General features: G+C 42.2%; 1 protein-coding gene across 4 annotated transcripts in view; it reads left to right on the top strand.

Moving 5' to 3' along the window:
• Kiaa1958 (KIAA1958 ortholog) overlaps window positions 1-20,300 on the top strand; it is a 147,720-nt gene that overhangs the window by 104,768 nt on the left and 22,652 nt on the right. The window contains exon 3 of one of the 4 annotated variants that reach the window (XM_037202619.1): window positions 5,076-5,159. The exons of 2 other annotated variants lie outside the window; for them this stretch is intronic. In XM_037202619.1, the coding sequence (XP_037058514.1) occupies window positions 5,076-5,159 (84 nt within the window). Of the gene's footprint in view, window positions 1-5,075; window positions 13,953-20,300 lie in introns of those variants that run through there. One more of the 4 variants, XM_028856438.2, reaches the window with a different exon arrangement.

Here is a 20,300-nt window from a genome sequence, read left to right as displayed (position 1 = left end):
GAGGCAGAGACAAGAGGATCCCTGGGACTAGGGTAGCCAGGCTGGCAAATTGGTGAGTTCTAAGTTCAGTGAGGAACTCTGTCTCAAGAGATTAAGTGGAAGAGCTGGAGAGATGGCTGAATGGATAAAGAAGGAAAACCTGAATTTGAATGCCTTGAACTAAGTCTGAGTGTGGTGTGTTCGTGTAAAACCCCAGTCCTTATGCAGTGAAATGGAGAAGAGTTCCCAGCTGCTTGCAGGCCAGCTAGCCCACACCATGTGGTGGTGAACTGTCTCACGGTGAAGAATTGAAACTCAAGATTGTCCTCTGACCTCTGCATGTACACCCACACTCATGCAGATGAGTGTGCACACATCACACACAAGTATAATGTGAGGAACATTGAAGAAGCTGCCAACGGTCAAGCTCTGGCTATACCAAGTACTGTGCACATACACCTGCACATATTGTACACATGAACAGGTACACACAGATACAAAAACCAAAAACTTGCTCTAATTAGAAGAAAATCATTTGTGTCCTCATGCTTTTGACTGCCATACTCTGCTTTGTTAACTTTTTTCGGCCTTTGGGTTTACGTGTACTGAGATGCTGGATTTATGTCTAGTGGAACGTCACACTGCCATGAGGATGAAGTACCTGCAAATACACAACAGTGGTTGAAGCCGAGAAAAAAGAAGCCAGATGCCCAAGATTCCATGCATAGGCATTATAGTAATAGGCCAGCCCAACTATATTTCAAGTCAAGAGAGCAGTTTTCTTGGTGCTAGGGGATGATGGAAGAAGGAATTCTTCCAAGTGATTACTAGATTCACAGGTCAAAATTGTGTGCACATAATGACTATATTCTGTGTATGTTACACCTAATAAAGTGTGTTTTTTTTTTTGTTTTGTTTTTGTTTTGTTTGTTTGTTTTTTTGAGACAGGGTTTCTTTGTGTAGCTTTGGAGCCTGTCTTGGATCTCACTTTGTAGAACAGGGTGGACACACAGAGATCGGCCTGGCTCCAAGTAAAATTTTAAAAGGAATGAAGCAGAAACTTTTCTGGAGACTGATGCATGATACTTGTAGTTGGTTTGTATTTCCTATTGATTTTCTCTGGTCTTACTTGATTTTGTTATTAGCTGAGAACTTACTACTTATACTGGGTTTGAAAACTGTTTCTTTGCCCTTATTTATACAAAGTCAGTGAGGGTGTCTTCCCTTCCAGCTGTCTCCTGTGGTGCATTCCAAGCTGCCTTAGAAAAGTCAGTGGCCATGCTGCAGCTCACTAGGGCTGCTTTCCTGCAGATGCAACTTTTGCTTCTTAAACTGAGCTTGAGACTCAGCAAACAAGAAGGCAAGCCTTGCAAACAAGATGAGGTTGAGGATGGACTGAGGAGGTCAGCTCAGAGTGGGTTTTCCCGGAGCTGAAAATGTGGCAGAGACAGAGAGGAGAGCAGGCCACCTGGTCAGGGAGCTGTGTCCTGTGATGACACCATTTCACAGTGCTCCTCACCAGCTCATGGCTGCCCCATGCTTCATGTCCAGTGCACCTGACTGTATGCTACATACCCTGAAATCATCACTCTTCAATTGACACACAAAAGTTCTCAAATCAAATGTCAATTCATTTTTGTAAAAGGAGGTAAAAATACCAAATATTTTACAAACTAAAAATGAGTGTTGGCTAAGTAGAGTTGGTATCTCATGATGGGATCTGATGGCAGTTGCTGAGTACCTTGCAAATACAAGCACACTGAAATGAGCGAAATTTTTAATCTCTAGTTTATCTGGAGTGTTTTGTTAGCTCTACAATATTCCAGCTTAAAGATTCAACATCCTCTTGGGAAATACTGGTTTGTAGCACCTTGGTTCAGACTCCCAAGACAGTTTCTAATGGCAGATCTTATCTGTTAGGATTTTTAATAGGAAGTGCTAGGATTTGATCATTGATTGATAAATTATACCTCTGAACACGTACTGTAGTGGATTTCAGGTGACGGTGCTACAGGCCACAAGAATATATTATAGAGATGCAACTGTATATAATAAAGCTATACCTAGAAAGGCCAAGGAATTTTTCTAGGGGGAAGCCATTTATTGGGGAATATTTGGTGTTATTCAGCTTTTAATATTCAGCTGTTTCTTGCTATGAATTTCTTGTGCTCATAATTCCCCAAGAACAGTGTGTGTGAACCGCTCCTTGGGCATATACACTCAAAGTACTTAGATAAGGTCACATAGTCAAGGCCTTCTGCCTCAGGGCTCCCTCCCTGCTCCCTTTTTAGCATTTGAATTGGGCTTTTGCCTTTTTGCAAATATCCCCTTTAGCTACATCCAAAGATAGGGCCATCTCCAAACAAAGCATCCAAGGACAAGCAGATGAACAGAACAGCTGGCCAGACCACCTGCTAGGTGCCTGAAGCCCCTGAACTAAGGTAAAACATTTCAAGGACAGCCTCCTAGGTGCATAGCTTTGCTTCTTGTGCAAATCAAGCTCAGATCTCCCCCTCCTCTTACAGGCCTGGAGCAACTTCTTAGAACAAGGAGTTTTTTGCACAACCAGGTACAGTAAAGACTGGAGCAGAATTCCTGGTCCAGTCAGAGTCGCGTGGCCAGAGAGAAGAGAACAGTGCAGGGTTTCTATAGATGGTAGGGCAGACTGGCTCAGGCTGAGGAGTAAGCAGCAAGGAAAAGTTTTGCGTGCTATAGGTGGACTTGAACCGGTCAGAAGAGGAGAAGAGGGAGGAAAGATGGAGGATGAAGGAACAGGGGATGAAGATGAGATCGAAAGCATAAGAGCTTAGTTATTAGAAGACAGAAAAAGAAGGGACAGAGAGGAAGCTGAAGCTGTATATATATATCATTTTGTCTTAGAAAAATAAACAGACAAAAGAGCATGGTGTAAATAGATTCTTTTCCCTCAGATAACACCACACCGGACATAGCGGCTTCCCCAGGACTCTGGGAAGGCTTTTCTCAGGGCAGGCCCCTGGGAAAATTCCGATAACAGGGTATACAGACTCAGTCTAAGAGCTCATTTGAGTGTTGAGGGGCTGGAAATCTTTTCCCTGAAGTTGCCTGTGAACGTTTATTTCCTGGAAAGCCTTTGAAGTTTGCAGACTGCTTTTAGATATTTGCATAAGCAGCCAGAGCAAACCTGTGCTGGCCTCTGACTCCACATGCGAACAGGCAAGGGGACCAGGCCTGAAAGGTCACACTCAACTCTGCTTCTTTGTTTTTAATGGAAAGAGAAAGTGGTCTGCGTTGTTAATATGTAAACAATTTCAACTACAAAAAGAGGCGACTGAAAGTTAAGCTGTTGAAACAGAAAGTCTCTTTGTGTCCTTGAATTTTGGAGATGTGATCTCTCCAGTGTCCCTGTTTACATAATGAAATTTGGATATCTGTGTTAGAATTGCCATTTAAAAATAACATGGTTATTCATAGATATACAATAATATATGGTAATAATATGGTAATATGCTCTATAAAAGAAAGTAGTGTGTTCTATGAATAAAGTCCAGTATATTAAAAACTTTCCATTATTGGGTATAATAATTACAAAGACTTTCACTGAACAGTCTTACAAATTAATCTGAATTTTTTCCTATATAGATATTTTCAATAAACAAAATGCTATTGCCTTATACTCAAGAGTCTTAAGTTGTATTTTTTTTGTTGTTTTAAATTAACTTCTGTGTTTCCTTCTTAAAAATCACTAGGAAAACCAGCTTCATTGCATAGCAGTAGGTAGACTAGTTTTCTGTTGGGTTTCTGAGTCTTGTCCAGACCACATCTGACATACAGAGCAGGTGGTTTTTTAAACGGAGTATTTTTATTAGTCATGTTAAGGTTTCAAGTTTAAATTAAATGTTACTGAAATGAAACCTTTTTTTAAATGGGCAAAAGGGAGTTTCCTACCCAGGACACAGGCAGGCATAGAACTTGACTTTTCTGAGTCAAGTTCTGCTTTGAACTTGAGACCTCTACCTCCCGAGGGCTTCCGAAGGAGCAGGAGTTAATACAGGCCTGAGCTGCTAGAACTCTGTTTACCCGGGAATGCTTTTGAGTCTCATCATGAGCACAGAGGTACTGGCTAAAATGCAGATTCATTTTAAGTGAAGTCTGCTACCTTGGAGCAGTGCTGCTTAATGGGTGGTCTAGAGCTTGTACTGCAAGTCCTTCATGCAGAAGGTAAATAATAAAGCAAAAAAACAAACTGAACCAAGATAGGCCCTTTCTTTCACCTCAGTTATAAAGTTCATGTTTAATTATCCTCTTGTTACTGTGAAGTTTAGTCCTGGTTTCCCTTTAAAATACCAAGTTGATTCTTATCACTTAATGACATACAAACTGCTTTGCTATCCATAAAGAATACTTAAAAATTGTGTTGACCTGAATTCTTACAGAAGAGCAAGTATCAGATGAACTGCCATCATTTTATTTCCTTCTAAATCGGCTCTCAGTGATGTGTTAGGTGGCCGGTGCGGTCAGTGGACTCAGTGCCGCCTCCAGTTTCACAAATGAAGTGAGTTTACCAGCTGGGGAGGGGATCCCTTCATGCTGCGTAGGACAGGTAGCACATTCCTGCCCCACATTTTTCCTCCAACCAAAAGACTACCTGCATTCCCACCCTGCCTACAAGCCTTTACTCACTAAGCTAGGTGCCAGCCACTCAGAGCTAGCAAGGTGGCTCCAGAGGACAAAGGTGTTTGCCGTGCAAGCCCGAGGACCTGAGTTCAATCCCTGGAACTGTGGAAAGGTGGAAGGATTTGCACCTACACTCACTCACACACTCACACACACACACACATCACACACACACACACACACCACAATAATAACAACATTTAATGTTTTAACAAAGAAGTTTTCTCTCGTCATGGGCCATATTTTGTCCAGTACATTTGTGAAACTGAATTTGGCTTCAATAGTGCGACAATGCTTTCAATACTATTTATCGCTGACCTCTCAAAGTTGATCCGTCCTTCCCGTTTCATTTTAAAAGGAAACTTTATTTCAGAGTAGCAAGTGCACTGTCTGAACTCATCAACACCCTCTCTGTCCCTCCCCTCCCCCGTTTGTTGCAGACCAGGATGAAAGAGCAGCTGAGCTCAGCAGGGAGCAGAATGAGAAAACCATCCGGAGCACGCAGACTGCGCTCCGCAATTTCCGGGAGTTCCTCATCTCCAAGTACCCTTCCGAAACCAGAGAGATCTATGTCATCCCTTGCAAGGAGCTAGATGCCTACCTTGCCTCCTTCTTCGTGGATGCCAGGCAGAAGGATGGGTCTGAGTACGAACCCAACAGCTTGGCGAATTACCAGTGTGGGCTGGAACGGTACCTGAAAGAGCACCGCTATGGCTACAGCATCACCAGGGACAAGGAGTTTAAGCGTTCCCAGGAGGCCCTGAAACAGAAGCAGATTGAGCTCCGCTGCAAAGGAAAAGGAAACAAGCCACACAAGTCCATGAAGCTCACCTTTGCCGACGAGCTCATATTGCGGAAGAGAGGACTGCTGAGCCGGTATAACCCCGAGGGTCTGCTCAACCTTGTCTGGCTTAACAATACAAAAGCCTTTGGGCACTGTACAGGCTTCCATGGATCCACCTTGAAATGGGGCGACATCCGGCTCCGGGTCACAGAAACTGGGCTCGAGTATTTGGAATGGATGGGTCAGGACACCGGTGATCTGAATGCCAAAACCAAGAGAGGAGGGACAGACTCGCGAGTCTATGCCACGCAGCATGCCCCACAGACTTGCCCGGTGCAGGACTATAAGGAGTATGCCCAGCGGAGGCCTCCGGCCATGCGCTATGAGGATGCCCCCTTCTACCTGTCCATCAAGCCAGTCGTGAACTTGGCGGCTCTGCATTGGTACAATTGCCAGGCCCTCGGCAAGAACAAGCTGGCCAAGATGGTGAAAACCATGTGCGAGAAGGGCAACATCCCGGGCAGGAAGACCAACTTCAGCGTCTACCAGAGCTGCAGCACCTTGTCCGAGGCCCAGAGCAACCAGCTGGTCCTCATCTGCAACAACCTGAGCCAGCAGGCCGCCCAGTCAGTGGCGGGCCACTCCAACAGCGGCAATTTCATTGTCTCCTCTTACGACTCTTCCTCAGACACAGCTTGACCAGGTGGCTTGTTACACAAGACCTCACTTGGGTTTCTGTGTCCCAAGAAACTGTCATTGTATACTGCGTTTCGTCGCCTTTCACCTGCCCTCAGTGTTAACTTTATAAAATGCAAATCTCTATTTTTCTTTTTACAGATAAGCCAATGGCAATAGTTTAGTACCACTAACACAGTATTTATAGGCTTGAGACAAATAAGTGTGCTTGTGGGTGATTACATGTAATTGCTGTTACAGACTTGGCAAAACCGTAGTGGTTCTCAGGCAACGGTAGAGAAAGAATTCCGTTTCGAAAAAACCGTCAGAAAGGAAACCGAGTCATTCAAGACACCATGTCCTCACTCCTTGCCTCCTCACATCCCACTTTTGATCTCCTTCATAGATGGATTTATTTTTTTAATTTTTAAAAATTCTATGAATCTGGAGGAGACAACTTGACTGCTCCTGCCGGATGTTGCTGAGCCAGAGCAGGTCATGGAAGGGGTGTCTATCATAAGCTTGGTGTCAAGTTATTTACGTGTGTTGTTAGTGTAGAGTTTTAGCTCCTGGACCTCACTTTTCACCATATATGGAGATCCCAGTGCTTAAAGAATTTTTCTTTGGGGGGCGGGGAGACACGGGACGGCATGTAGAAGGAGGAATAAAGGTGCCATTCTTTTTTGGAAGACGTCTCATTTCTAAATAATATGCAAGGTCTGATACCGTGAGGGTGGGGAGACTGTTACAGAGCTCATTTTTAGTGGTGTGATTGGACCTGTGTAGGGTGTTCTTTTTTCCTAAGTCAGTGTAAATGAGTTTGATCATCGGATTTACAAGAAATTTTAAACTTTCAAGAACTTTGAAAATATTTCCAAGTGTTAGATTGTCTATCAAGAATAAAAGGAAGGTAGAAAATGGAGGCCCCACTAACAATCTGGACACCTTGGTGGAGACAACAAGCTGCAGGATCCTGTCACTGTGTCTAAGCATTCAATCCAGCTCTTGTCCCTAGGGGATCACTTGCCTCTGCACTTAGGATCAAGGGAGCATTGACACCCATCTTAAATCACAAGTTAGTTACCCGGCTGAGCAGAATTCAAAGCATCCTTGAGTTTCTTCTCAGTAAATAGAAGTGCATTCGTCTGTGGTAATCTGTAGTTGGAATAATTTTGGTTAAACATTTGTGGTGGTTTTTCCAGTCTTTGTTTTCAAGTCTTGAAGACTATAGTAAATTATTAGTTAAAACACTTCAAAAATCAAATAAATTTAGTCATTAGAGCCACAGTAAGACTGAGCTGGGTTCCTTCCCATCCTATGCAATCAGTAATATGGAAGGGCTCTGAAAACTATCATTGGTTTGTCGCAGTTGAGCATCCTGTTGGGGAGCTGTTTTATTCTTCAGGTCAACCTTATCACTCACGTTAGCTTGGAGGACAGGTGGTACTTTATTATCTTCTGATGTGAAAAGAGAAATATTTTCATTTGCTTTACTAAATTGTCACAGAGCCGAGCTTTCCCATGGCTAAGTGGCTCTTTGCATCAATATGTAATGAGCGCACAGGGGCCTTTCTTCTAGGCTGTGGTCCTTAGTGTAGAAGTAGCAGGTGAGCCTGGGGCCTTGGTGGGTAGAAGTAGCTTTATGAGCTTGTCCTTCTGAGAGAAGCATCGTTAAGAAAAGGTATATATTTCTATACAAGTATTGTCTAAATCCTTTGAGCACCCTAAAGAGGAAGCAAGTTATCCTCATTTTATGGTGAAATCATAAGTCGGTTAGATGAAGGAGTCTGTCTTCTCACCCCAGCCTTTTTCTATTCATCTTATGAGCTAGTTGTTGGTTCGGGTGGTATGAGCCAGAAATGAGAACAGTGTCTTTCCTTTGCTGAAGGCTGTCTAGTTTCAAGGAATTCTGGGTGATGTTTCGTGACTGCACACAATCCTCTGACCCACCTCCCCATCGCCTCCACTTAAATACACAGCTGCTTTCTCCCAGCTCCTCTGCAGACCCTCCCCACTCTTGGAGGCAGACGAGCCCGCTGTAAGGGAACTTTTTGAAAGGCTGTTTTATGTGGTATACTTGTCATTTTTTATCGTCATAGTTTTTAAATCCTCCATCATGTTAGCAGCAGAGTTGGTTTTGAGAAAGGAAGCCTGTCACTGTGCCCTCCACTAAGGATGGAACTGGGCGGTTCTGAGTCCCTGCGGGTGGTGGTGAGAACTAGCAGGAGCACCTGCCCTGCCTCACCTGAAGTCTACATTTTCATCAAGACAGCTCCATCAGTAATGTGAATTGCTTGTATTTATTTATGTTTTGCTGTGATAACTAACCAGATAAGAACACTGTGATATTTAGATTAAAACAACTTTTTGAAAAATGGCTTACTAGAAGAAGCATAGCCAACTTAGAACCTCTTTAATTAAATTATACAAAGTCCATGACTACCTTTAAATTTTGTATTTTTATCTAAACAGTTCTGAGGATATACCACTACCTGTTTTTATTACTTAGAATTTTAACTTACAAAATGATTCCACGCCGTGGCAGAGGTGTACGCCAGCATTTATCATGGTTATTAGGGCTAATGTGGAATGTTCCATACTCCAACTAACAGATCTGCCTGCCTCTACCTCCCAGTGCTGAGATAGAGTTTCTCTTAAAATCAGTAATACAGTGAAGCCATTTGCGTGCCATCCCTGTGTTCACGTAGGTGCATACACACAGGAAAGCCAGGCTGTGTGGTGACAGTCGTTTGTCAGAGCGTACAGTGTGCCCCTGTCCCAGGTGCTTCTCTAAGCTGTCTTTATTAGTAATTATTTTAAATGAACATTACTGCTCTTTGTAAGGGAGAAGAAGGTCAGACGGGTTGCCGTGGTCACACACACAGTGGGGAGGAGCAGTGCTGGTCCCTGAAGGACGTCCTGTTCCCACCAAGTCCTGTCCTTTTCTGTGGCTGCTACCCAGCACCACTCACTTGTGCTCTGGTAATTCTGCAGTAGGCTCTCTGAAGTCACAAGCTGTAGATAAAATCTCTGGTACAAGATAGTTCTTTGAGAAAGGGCTTTGACTGGAGCCTGGGGCCCAGCAGTTAGGCTGGGCTGTCCTTTCATAAGGTAGAGTGCTAGAGCTGGGATGAAAATTAGCAGTCCTTCCCGTCAAACGGGTCTGGGAACCCAGAAGTGCACTGTAGATACCATCTTCCAGTTACTGCTGTGTTTCTACTGATAGCAGATAAAGGGGATTGTATCGGTAAACTACCAGCAACTCTGATTTGACCTTTCTAAGCAGAGAAAAGGAAGACAGATCTCTCAAGGTCCAACTTACCTGAAAATTGACCCGTTGGGTTTGCCAGAACTGAATGAAAGGCCTGATTTGGTATTGAAGATTGTGGTTTCTTTAAAATATGACATTTTAGTGTACTAAGTTGAGTTTTGGTGCAAGCCATGATGAATTAGAATCATGTTAGTTAGGTCCGAGTATTGCTATAAAGCCATTGTCTTGTTGAAATGTGATCTTAGAGGCTACCCCTGAAAAGGACCTAAGAAGTTGTCTCGCCCAGCGATTACCAAGATTTAGACTCAGAAACCATATCTCCCTTCAGGGAGATGGTAAGGAAGGTAAAGGGATAGATACCTCAGAAAGAATATATGAATGTGCACACTCATACACACTCGCTGGAGAGTCAGCTCCTAGACCTCCTCTGTCCTTTGAGACTGGCTGTGCTGAATGGGCTGATGTTACCTCTGTTCCACAGCCCCCACAGAGATGAGTACCTGGGTCTTCCCGTCTCATTAGGATTAGAGCCAGGAGAACCCAGACACCTGACTCCTGTCCTTACAGAAAAACTTGATAGAATTTAGGAAAGAAATCCCACCTACGTGGAAGTAAACCATGAGTTAAATGTGTTTTTCTTCTTTTCCAAATTGTATTTTAAACCTCTGTATATTTGTTTGGATTTTTAAGACTGGGTCTCATGGTGTAGCTTTGGCTAGCTGGAACTATGTAGACCAGGTTGGCTTTGAACTCACAGAGATCTGCCTGCCTCTGCCTCTGCATCTGGAGTGCTGGAATCAAAGTGTACACCACCGTGCCCAGAATTAACCCTCACATTTGTTATATATAGGCTATTTGAATGTGAAACCTAACTTTTCATTGTATAGGGTTATATCTTGATTTTTAGCCATGTTTCATTGTAAAATTTGTTAGAATCACTTCTAGTGTAATTGTTTCCTAACAAATGTCACTCTGTTCATCCCACTTATAGTTAGTTGTCAACTATAAATGGGGAGGCAAACTGACTACATCTCTAAGTATTGGATTCCAGTTGCAGATAATGGACCAAAGGGAATTCCTGTTTCATTGGGCATTCTCCTGGAAATCCAGCTCTACGGTACCCATGTTATTGGTTTGAGATACAATTTGTACTATTTGACAGTTTGAGACATACCTTCAGTCAAAAGGATTACAATTTTATCAACATAATTAAGATTCTTAAGTGAATTTATTCAGCAGTAAAAAGGGAAAAGTGGTAGGCGGTGATACAGGTCTGCAGCAGGGAGATTAGAAATGCAAAGTGGGTTTCCTGTGTTAGCTTGACTTTTCTTCTGGAATTCAAGCATAAGAAATTTCACAGACACAATTTGCAAATTGTGTTTATCAGAATCAGTGGAGACAATATCAAATTTTAGGATTTTTTTAAAGTGCAGTGTAGTTGTCTTTTTATGGAATGTCTGACTTGGTATGACATTGGAATTAGCATTCTTACCGTTTTGCATTGATTTCCATGGGAGCTTTACAAATGCTTTGACCTAGTTTACTCGTTCGTGGTAGGTAGAATTAGGACGGCATTGGGAATGTAGAACCCTAACAGTTATTGTTCACACAGTGTTTTAGTGGCTGTTGAGTGTCTGTGTTGTTACATTTTATAAGTCACGTACCTTAGAGTACTGTACTGTTAATTTGTAATTGATTATTTATACTGGATGTCCATATTTAGTATTAGTCCAGCCAGATTAACTTTATCTAACTGAACTTTTATACCAGTAATCCATTATGTTACACTTTAAAAATAGCATTTATAACTAAAAAAACTTCTGCTTTATAAGCATTTGTTATGAAAGAAACTTGCCAAAAACCATTACAATTTCTATGCATTATAAGATAATTGAGTGACTTTGGGGGTTTTGCATGTTGTTGTAGATGCTCGTTCAGTGTTGATAACGTTGCTGTGGAATCGTTAGCCATTGCTGCTATCACTTCCTAGAGTTAGGCTGTGCTGCGTGTGTGTGTGTGTGTGTGTGTGTGTGTGTGTGTGTGTGTGTGTGTGTGTGACTTGAGAAAGGAAGTACTTGGTCTAGTCTTTGGAGGCAGCACTTAGTGGCCTCACAAAAGGAAACACGGTTGTCCTGCAGCACTGAACGTGTTTCATGTGTACCATTGCAGTCCTTCCACACACCTTCGAAAGCAGAAAGCAAACAGTCTGTGTGTTTGGTTTTAAGTACTGTGTCACTGAGCGTTTTTACAGGAGGAGAGTCCAGCAGAGTGGCAGTGGAGCCGAACAGTCTGCCTGGCCTGGGTATTTTAGGTTGACGGGGTGGCAGCAGGAGCCTGGGAGGCACACGCAGCCTAGCTGCTCAGCATGGCTTACTGTTAGAATTGCATCTGCAAGAATAACTAGTGATTTAGGGGCTGGAGAGATGACTCAGTGGTTGAGAGCATGCACTGCTCCTCCAGAGGACCCGAGTTCTATTCCCAGCTACTACATTGGGTATCTGTAATTCTAGCTCCAGGCCAAAACGTCTGCACATACTTACATATAATTAAAAATAGTAGAAAAAATTGAACCAAAAAAGAATAATTAATGATTTAATGTATACCTTATAGTTCCTAATGCCAGCTTTTGTATCCAGTATTTACTTAGGTCTGTGGCGTGTATTTAGTATGCCCATCAGGTCTTTCATAGCTGTCTGTCCAGTTCAGTGCCTGGTGTTTCCCGATTGCCTCAGTGGTCCCACACACACTCTGACGACAGATTCACTCCGTCTCCTGTACTTGGTCAAAATGCAACACGGAGAAAGTATCATTATACTAGTATTTATTCTCTTACAGCAGAGGTTAAACTATCATGAAATACTAAGCAAAGCAGGCTGCTTCCTAAAGAGCCTTTTCACACCAGCATGCCAAAATTCCCCACATGCTACTGGGTTTCCTCCTGTCAGCTCAATCGATAATAATTATAGGATCCCTTTAATGAAAGGATAATCTCCTGAGGTAGATACAGGCTTTTTGTGTGACTACCAGAGGCATAGTGACAGCCGGTGCTGTGTTTGGACACATGGGTGCTGAAATTACTGATTTAATTCCAACATTATTAAAACTAATTCCTCAAGACCGCTGTCATTCTTTGCTTAGAGCAGTGGCTCTCAGCCTGCGGGTTGCAGCCCCTTTGGAGGGTTAAGTGGCCCTTTTCCAGGGGTCACATACCCTGCATATCAGATATTTGCATCACAGTTTATAACAGTAGCAAAATTACAGTTATGAAGCAGCAATGAAAATCATTTTGTGGTTGGGGTCCCCACAGCATGAAGAACTGTATTAGAGGGTCACAGCGTTCGGAAGGCTGAGAAGCGGTGGCTGAGAGGCAGAGAAAGGCAGATTTAACTGTGAGCCTCCCTGCCAGAATGCGCTGTAAGTGTCCAGCCCTCCATGAGGTGCTGAAGCAGTAAGAGGAAACTGGGTTCTGTATGGGGTGAGCAGCCCTTGTCATCCAGCCCCAGAGCCACACTGGAGCATCTCTTGATTCCTGTACTGGGAAATTTCAGACACCAAAGACTGGCATGGTAGGTCCAATGACGAAGTCTCTCTCAGTTAGTGGTAGACATGTATTTTCGGGTTTATTTTCCACCCTTGGAGCTTGTGTTTTGAATCTCTCTGTCCAAGGCCTTTATGTCTGGAGCAATTTTTTTGAACCAATAGTATAAATACTTGGTAGGTTTTTAGTTTATAGTTTCTATTTTCCCCATGTAAACATTCATTGCTAAAGTTGGACATATAGTTGCGAGATCAGCCTCGTGGTGAGTGATCATTTCCCTCTCTGTGCGGTAATATAAACATTAAAATCCCATTGACCCGAAGGCTGGTGAAGAGAATGACTGGCCCTACTTGAATCGACCAGAATCAGTATGTGGCCTAGCTGACCACTACAAGAAGACTTGGTGTGCTTTCATGGAATGGAGGCTAGGGTCAACTTCAGGGAGGTCCTTTGTTTTGTTATAAATCATGCAAGTGTGCATACAGTTCCTTGTCTTCCATCACTGAGGACTTAGGGGATAAAAAGACAGATTTATCATTTTAGTCCCTATGGTTGACGATCAGGCATCTGTTTGAAAATGCTATAACCACAATTAATATGCTTAGGGGGAAATTTTCATGAAAACACAGAGGGTCGTGCTGTCCTTTTAGGATGTAGGTTGGTAGATTGTCGTCTTTCTGTGTGTTTTCTAGCCACTTGGCTTCTCTATGATTGACGTGGAAAAAAGTACATGTGTGTCTGCCTCACTCAAATCATAATTGAAAACTTCTTTTTAAAGCTGCTACAGTTCTAACTTGGGAAAGGAAGAAGAAGAACAGTGTGGATTAAAATGAAAAAAAACTGTGATAATGTGTCAGCTGCTCCCGCCTGTCGATGTTTGTAATATAGACCGTTTGGTTACTAAGAGTATATGGTATTGGTTTCATTTTTATTTCGCTGCTCACTGACCTTTTACACTAAGATGTTTCATTTTTATCAGCTCACTGTTTTTGCTTCATAACTGTCTGTGCACTTGTGCTTTAAATAAAGCTCTAGTTTTGTGTCCATCATGTGTATAGCGTTTGCTCCCACGTAGTGAGATTTTCTGTTGTTGTTTTTTCAATTTGTTGATGCAGCTTGAGATCTTTGGAAATAAGCAGTCCAATAAACCCAGCCCGTGTGTGTCCATAGTGTCTCTAGTTAGAGCCTGCTCTGTCACTGTGGCCTTTCTGTGTTTGGGCATGGTGACCAATTTTCAGCTAATAAATTATTTTCTGCAAAGAAAGCTGGTTTTGTAACTCTACCAATTTAAATAGCAGGCCACAGTTTGGGGGGAAAGTCAAACTGTTGGCCTGGTGGCGTGCAGTGGCCCCTGGGATGTTGACAGTATGTACTCCATGTCTAACCCTGAAGGGGACAGCCCTGGAAAAGGAAGCATGTATGTACACAGCTGTTTACAGGACTCGGTAAGGTAATGAAATTCCTGAGTAATGGATCTGTAGCTGGTTAATTCACGGGCTTTCTGTAGCCCTGGGCCCACTGATGGAGCAGAATGCTCTGCAGCTGATAGTTAGCTGTGGGCTGTCTGATTGACTTATTTACATACTTACTGTGGTAGGTGTGCAGGCCTGCGTGTGTGTACAGAGGCCAGTGGTCAAAACCAAGTGCCTGTCTGTGTAACTTTTGTGACAGGCTCTCTCGGTGAACCAGGAGCCCAACATTTTAGCTCAGTTGCCTGGCCACTGAGCCCTTGGGATCCCTTTGCCTCTGACTTCCAACACTTAAGTTACATGCAAGCCACCAAAACAGGTTTTGACAGGTCCTCTTGCTTATTAAGCAGCCCCCTTTTGTTTGCTTCTATTTTCGAGGTGGTATGTAGCCCAGGCTGGTCTCGGATTTGTTACATAGCAGAAGGTGGACTTGAACAACTGATTCTCTAGAATCCACCTCTCATGTGTTGGGATCGTGGGTGTGTGACAGCATCTCTGTTTGCTGTCTGTATGGACACCTCTGTTAGTCCTTTCCCTTTACTTCACGGAGGGATTCAATGCTTTCCAAATAAATACAAAGTTATGCTGCTCTACATACATAGAGGCAGGCTGGAGAGATGATCAGAAGTTAACAGCTCAAGCTGCCAAAGGACCTGGGTTTGTTTCCCAGCACCCACATAGCTCATAACTGCCTTTAACTCCAGTCCCAGGGCATCTGACCCACCTTCCAGCCTTTGCAGGCACCAGGCACATACATGGTACACAGACATATGCAGGTAAAGCACCCACACACATTTTTTAAAAAAACTACATACTTTAAAGCTAGGTATGGTGACACATGCCTTTAATCCCAGCACTCAGGAGGCAAAGGCAGGTTGATCTCTGTGAGTTCGAGGCCAGCCTGGTCTATAAAGCAAGTTCTAGGACAGCCAGGGTTACACAGAGAAACCCTGTCTCGAAAAACAAAACATTTTTTTTTCTTAAATATATGTCAGGTCCTAGTTTTCTTTATTTTCGGAAAAGTGCTTTTAGTCAGATGGTGTTCTCTATGTGTTATTTATCACATTTGGCATATTTGACATGGTTCTTTGAACAAAGCAGAACTGATTCCTTGATGATTAACCTCAGGCATCTTGGTTGGGTTGCTAAAATGATCTAATAGTAAAAAGCCTTAGGCTCTGGAGAGACAGCTCAGCAGTTGAGCGTATGCAGTGCCCTAATGGAGGACCTGTGGTCAGTTCCGAGCATCCATGCCAGGTGGCTCATAACTTCGTGCCGGGGATTTGACACCCCGAGCGTCTGAGGACACCTGTGCACATACACCACTCCAAACACTGTGACTAATAAATAAATAAAATAATAAAAAATAAATAAATTAAGAATAAAGTAAAGCTTTAAAAAATACCTGAAAATTGTATGAATACTCACAACCATTTTGCTGAAATGTAAACCAACTTCATATATGAATAACTCACCAGTCTTCTCGGCTGAATGTTCCAGATGGAGATGGCTGTTTCATTGTAACAGCAGTGTGGATGGACTAACTGTAAGTGTGATGCCTGTGTTTTCATAGTATTTCAAGAAACACGAAGCCCATGTTTAAATATGTTTACAAGCTGTATATTTATGATGATTCTTAACTTTGCTTATGGGGAAAGAATATTAGGATTCAGGTTGACTCGGGTACAAGTCATAAAATTGTTTCTATTTAAAATTTCATAATAATTTTAAAAAGGATTTTATTTAACTAAAATGGTTAATATGTATAAAATAATGTTGGTTAAAAGTTTTTAAAGCAAACAATGAAAATGGCAAGCATTCAGAGCAAACTTATTTTAAGTGGAAGTGAAACCAGCATTCACTTTATTGAACATTCTAGTGCTTTCCGACTGGTATAGCGATGAACAGCCATTGCAAGTAAGGAGCAGGCAGGAATAGGTAGGATGCTGGAAAGATGACTCTTATAAACTTCTACGTAGTCTTACTTGGGATGTGGGTGTTCCGCCCATGAACCATCAGGGCTGGAGATTGTAGATCAGTGAGAAAGCACCTGCTTTAAGGTGCCGAGCCTACTCTTGGGTCCCTAGAATAGGGGCAGCAGAGGGAGGGAGATAGGTTGAGATTTGGGGTCTCATTTTGCAGGCATGGACGACTTGAAACTTGCTATGTCCATCGGTCTGGCCTTGAACTCAAAACTTTGCCTTCCAATGCCTCCCAAGTGCTGAGATTGGAGGTGTGGACCTTAATATTTTTAAATAAGTTCTTACTGCTTTGAACAAACGTGCCAAGGTCTGTTTTAAAGTACCTTAATTAGTTGTATTCTTTTTTTTTAACTTTTATAAATTTGCATTAACTCCTTATGAATACATTTTTGTATTTCTGATAAAATCCCTGGTTTTGAAAAGAAAGTCTTAGATCACATGAAAAAGAAGTTTACTTTTTCCTACATGATTCCTAATGAGTTTTACAATGTACAAAAATAATATATTCATACTTACTACGGGACTGAAAATACTATGGAACAAATAACTAACATGATATGTATCCTTTAGGACTTTCAAAATGAAGTTATAAATAGACAATTTAAGTTTTATTTTCTTGTTAAAATGGCATCAGACTACACATCTTCAATTTTCCTTTTTTACTTAATACATTGTGGACCTGTTTCCATACCCTTGTAAAAGGTTGCACAGCTTTTAATGATAGCCTATACATATGCATTATTTAATCTTTCCTCCACTAAGGAGTTTTTTGTAGACATCTTTATCATTGCCTTATTTCTACACTAGCTAGAATGGCTCAACAAAAGTATGAGTACAGACATCATGGAACATTGGCCAAGAACACAGTTTCTTCCCCATACTCTGCCTCCGTTTAGATGGAGTCTTTTTTTTTTTTTTTAAAGATTTATTTATTTATTTTGTATATAGCATGTATGACTACAGGTCAGAAGAGGATACCAGATCTCATTACAGATGGTTGTGAACCACCATGTGGTTGCTGGGAATTGAACTCAGGACCTCTGGAAGAGCAGTCAGTGCTCTTAACCTCTGAGCCATCTCTCCAGCCCTAGATGGAGTCTTTTTTAAAGTGAAATCCATCTCGTTTTCATCTTAGTGTCTGACTGTTATTAATGTGTTTCAGTATTTGTGTTTCTTCTGTGAATAATTGTCTGTCATTCTGAGACCGTTTTCTAGTGAGTTATCTTTTCATAGATTTCTAGCAGCGTTTCCTAGGTCCCCATTATGCTTTTTTTGTTTGTTTGTTTGTTTGTTTTTGAGACAGGGTTTCTCTATGTAGCTTTGTGCCTTTCCTGGAACTCGCTTTGTAGACCAGGCTGGCCTCGAACTCACAGAGATCCACCTGGCTCTGCCTCCCGAGTGCTGGGATTTTTTTTTTCAACCGTTGGACTTAACTTGCTTTTAAGATTCCCCCAGTGATGATGTCTAATCTGCTCCTGTTTATGTAGCTTGTGGTTTGTGTCACGTGGACAAAGGCTGTACTGCTCACTCCCCAAATTATGCAAATCATCTCCTTTGGGAAAACAGCTTTTTTTTAAAAAAAGGAACCATTTAGAAATGTGTGTGTGCCGGGCGGTGGTGGCACACGCCTTTAATCCCAGCACTCGGGAGGCAGAGCCAGGTGGATCTATGTGAGTTCGAGGCCAGCCTGGACTACCAAGTGAGTCCCAGGAAAGGCGCAAAGCTACACAGAGAAACCCTGTCTCCAAAAACCAAAAAAAAAAGAAATGTGTGTGTGTGTGTGTGTGTGTGTGTTTAAATATGAATCAATTTCTTTTTTTTTTTTTCTGACTTGACAACCAGTTAATTGGAATAAACTGTTGCCTGACGGGCCCATCCTTTGTCCTCCAGTAAGAATTTGAGTCTTTATTGTGTGCCCAGTGTGTATTTACACACCAAACACTGTTTCTTTACTAATAAGTGACAGTTTATCACGTTTGGTTTTTGAAATTTTTTTGTTTGTTGTTTGTTTGTTTGTTTTTCAAACCAGGGTCTCTGTGTGTCCCTGGCTATCTTGGAACTCACTCTGTAGACCAGGCTGGCCTTGAACTCACAGAGATCATCCTGCCTCTGCCTCCTCAGTGCTGGGATCAAAGGCGTGGGCCACCACCCAGGTTAGTTTATCACATTCTTAGTTTATAACACATTTATATCTTAAGACCAGGCCTCTCAGTTACTATTTTTATAACTGCCTTTTTAAAATTCATTTACAAAAAAAAAAATTTACCTACTCTGTCTACTAAGCTTTAAAATTGGCCTGTCCAGTATCCAATAAAAGAGGATTTGGGTTAGAATTATATTTAATTAAAGATTACTTGAAGCCAGGCAGTGGTAGTGCATGCCTTTAATCCCAGCACTTGGTAGGCAGAGCCAGGCGGATCTCTGTGAGTTCAAGGCCAGCCTGGTCTACAGAGCGAGATCCAAGACAGGCTCCAAAACTACACAGAGAAACCCTGACTCAAAAAACAAAAACAAAAACAACAAAAGAAGATTACTTGACTAAATTAAATACCTAATTGGCCCCTCCATCCACATTTGTGGTATATAACACTTTATCCAGAAGGTATTTTTAATTTTAAGGAGTTTTGGATTGTTTTCTTATTGAATTACACAGACAAATGCACAAAGCGTTAGTATATAGTTTAATTGATTTTTCTGAAGCAAACACTATCACAACTCCAGCCCAGAGGAATAAGAGCATTACCTGAACCCCGTAGTTTCTCTTTTGCTGTCCCTGTTGTTACCTCCCAGGTTACTACTATATGACCGTGGAGTCATTTTGTGTTTTTGAACTACATGAGTGGCCTTTTCAGTATACTCTGCCCTCTGCCTTCTTTTTCTTAATATTAGGTTTGTGGGATTCACTCATGATTTGCACATAGTACATTCCTCACTATTGTTATATGATAATTTGTTGTTCAATATTTTCTAATTTCACATGCAGTTGGTATATTATGGACAAAGGACAGCCTCCAGTTTGGGGCTATTTATTATACTGTTAGACTTTTACAAACATTCATCTATGCCTTTCGATGCATATGCATGCACGTGTGTTGGCTGTGTGTGACCCTCCTGGGGATGTAGAATCACGAATGATGTAATGGATGGATGTCCAACGTCATCAGACACTGTGAATTAGCACCAAAATGACGGTGGCTGTGTTCTTGCACCAGCAAAGTGTTCTTTATTGACACCTGATGCTTCTTCTTTGAAGGTGTTTTGTTCAGTGAATATTAATGTGGGGGTTCCCAGATTATTACTAATTTTATACGAGGCTCATTAAAGTCTTGTCCTTTTTTATGTGTGTGTGCCACTGGAGTGTATGTATGTGTGTGCATGTAGTTCCCTCAGAGGTCAAAAATGGGCATCGGATCCCCTGGAACTGGAGTAACGCGTAGCTGTGAAACTGCCTGGTAGGTGCTGGGAACCGAACCTGCGTCCTCTGCGGGCACAGTCAGTGCTTTGCACTGGTGATTTCGTCTCTGCAGCTCCCAAGATTGCCCATTTTTAGTTGGACTGTCCACTTTCTCGTTGATTAGTCAGATAAATTCAGGGTAAGTGTCTTTTCCCATTATGTGGCTTGCCCTTTTCACTTAATGATGCTTTTGTGATGTGTATGTGTGGGTAGGTGGGTGTGTTTGCTCTTAATTTTTATGCAATCCGACTTCTCAGTCTCTTACTTAGTATTGATTTTGATGTATGGTTTAAAAATATCTGGTTGCCGGGCGGTGGTGGCGCACGCCTTTAATCCCAGCACTCGGGAGGCAGAGCCAGGCGGATCTCTGTGAGTTCGAGGCCAGCCTGGGCTACCAAGTGAGTTTCAGGAAATGCACAAAGCTACACAGAGAAACCCTGTCTTGAAAAACCAAAAAAAAAAAAAAAAAAATCTGGCTACTCCAAGGTCATA

This window comes from Peromyscus leucopus, chromosome 2, assembly GCF_004664715.2.
Source record: "Peromyscus leucopus breed LL Stock chromosome 2, UCI_PerLeu_2.1, whole genome shotgun sequence".
NCBI lineage: Eukaryota > Metazoa > Chordata > Mammalia > Rodentia > Cricetidae > Peromyscus > Peromyscus leucopus.
Note: the sequence above shows the minus strand (reverse complement) of the source record. Positions and strands in the feature narration are given on the sequence as shown.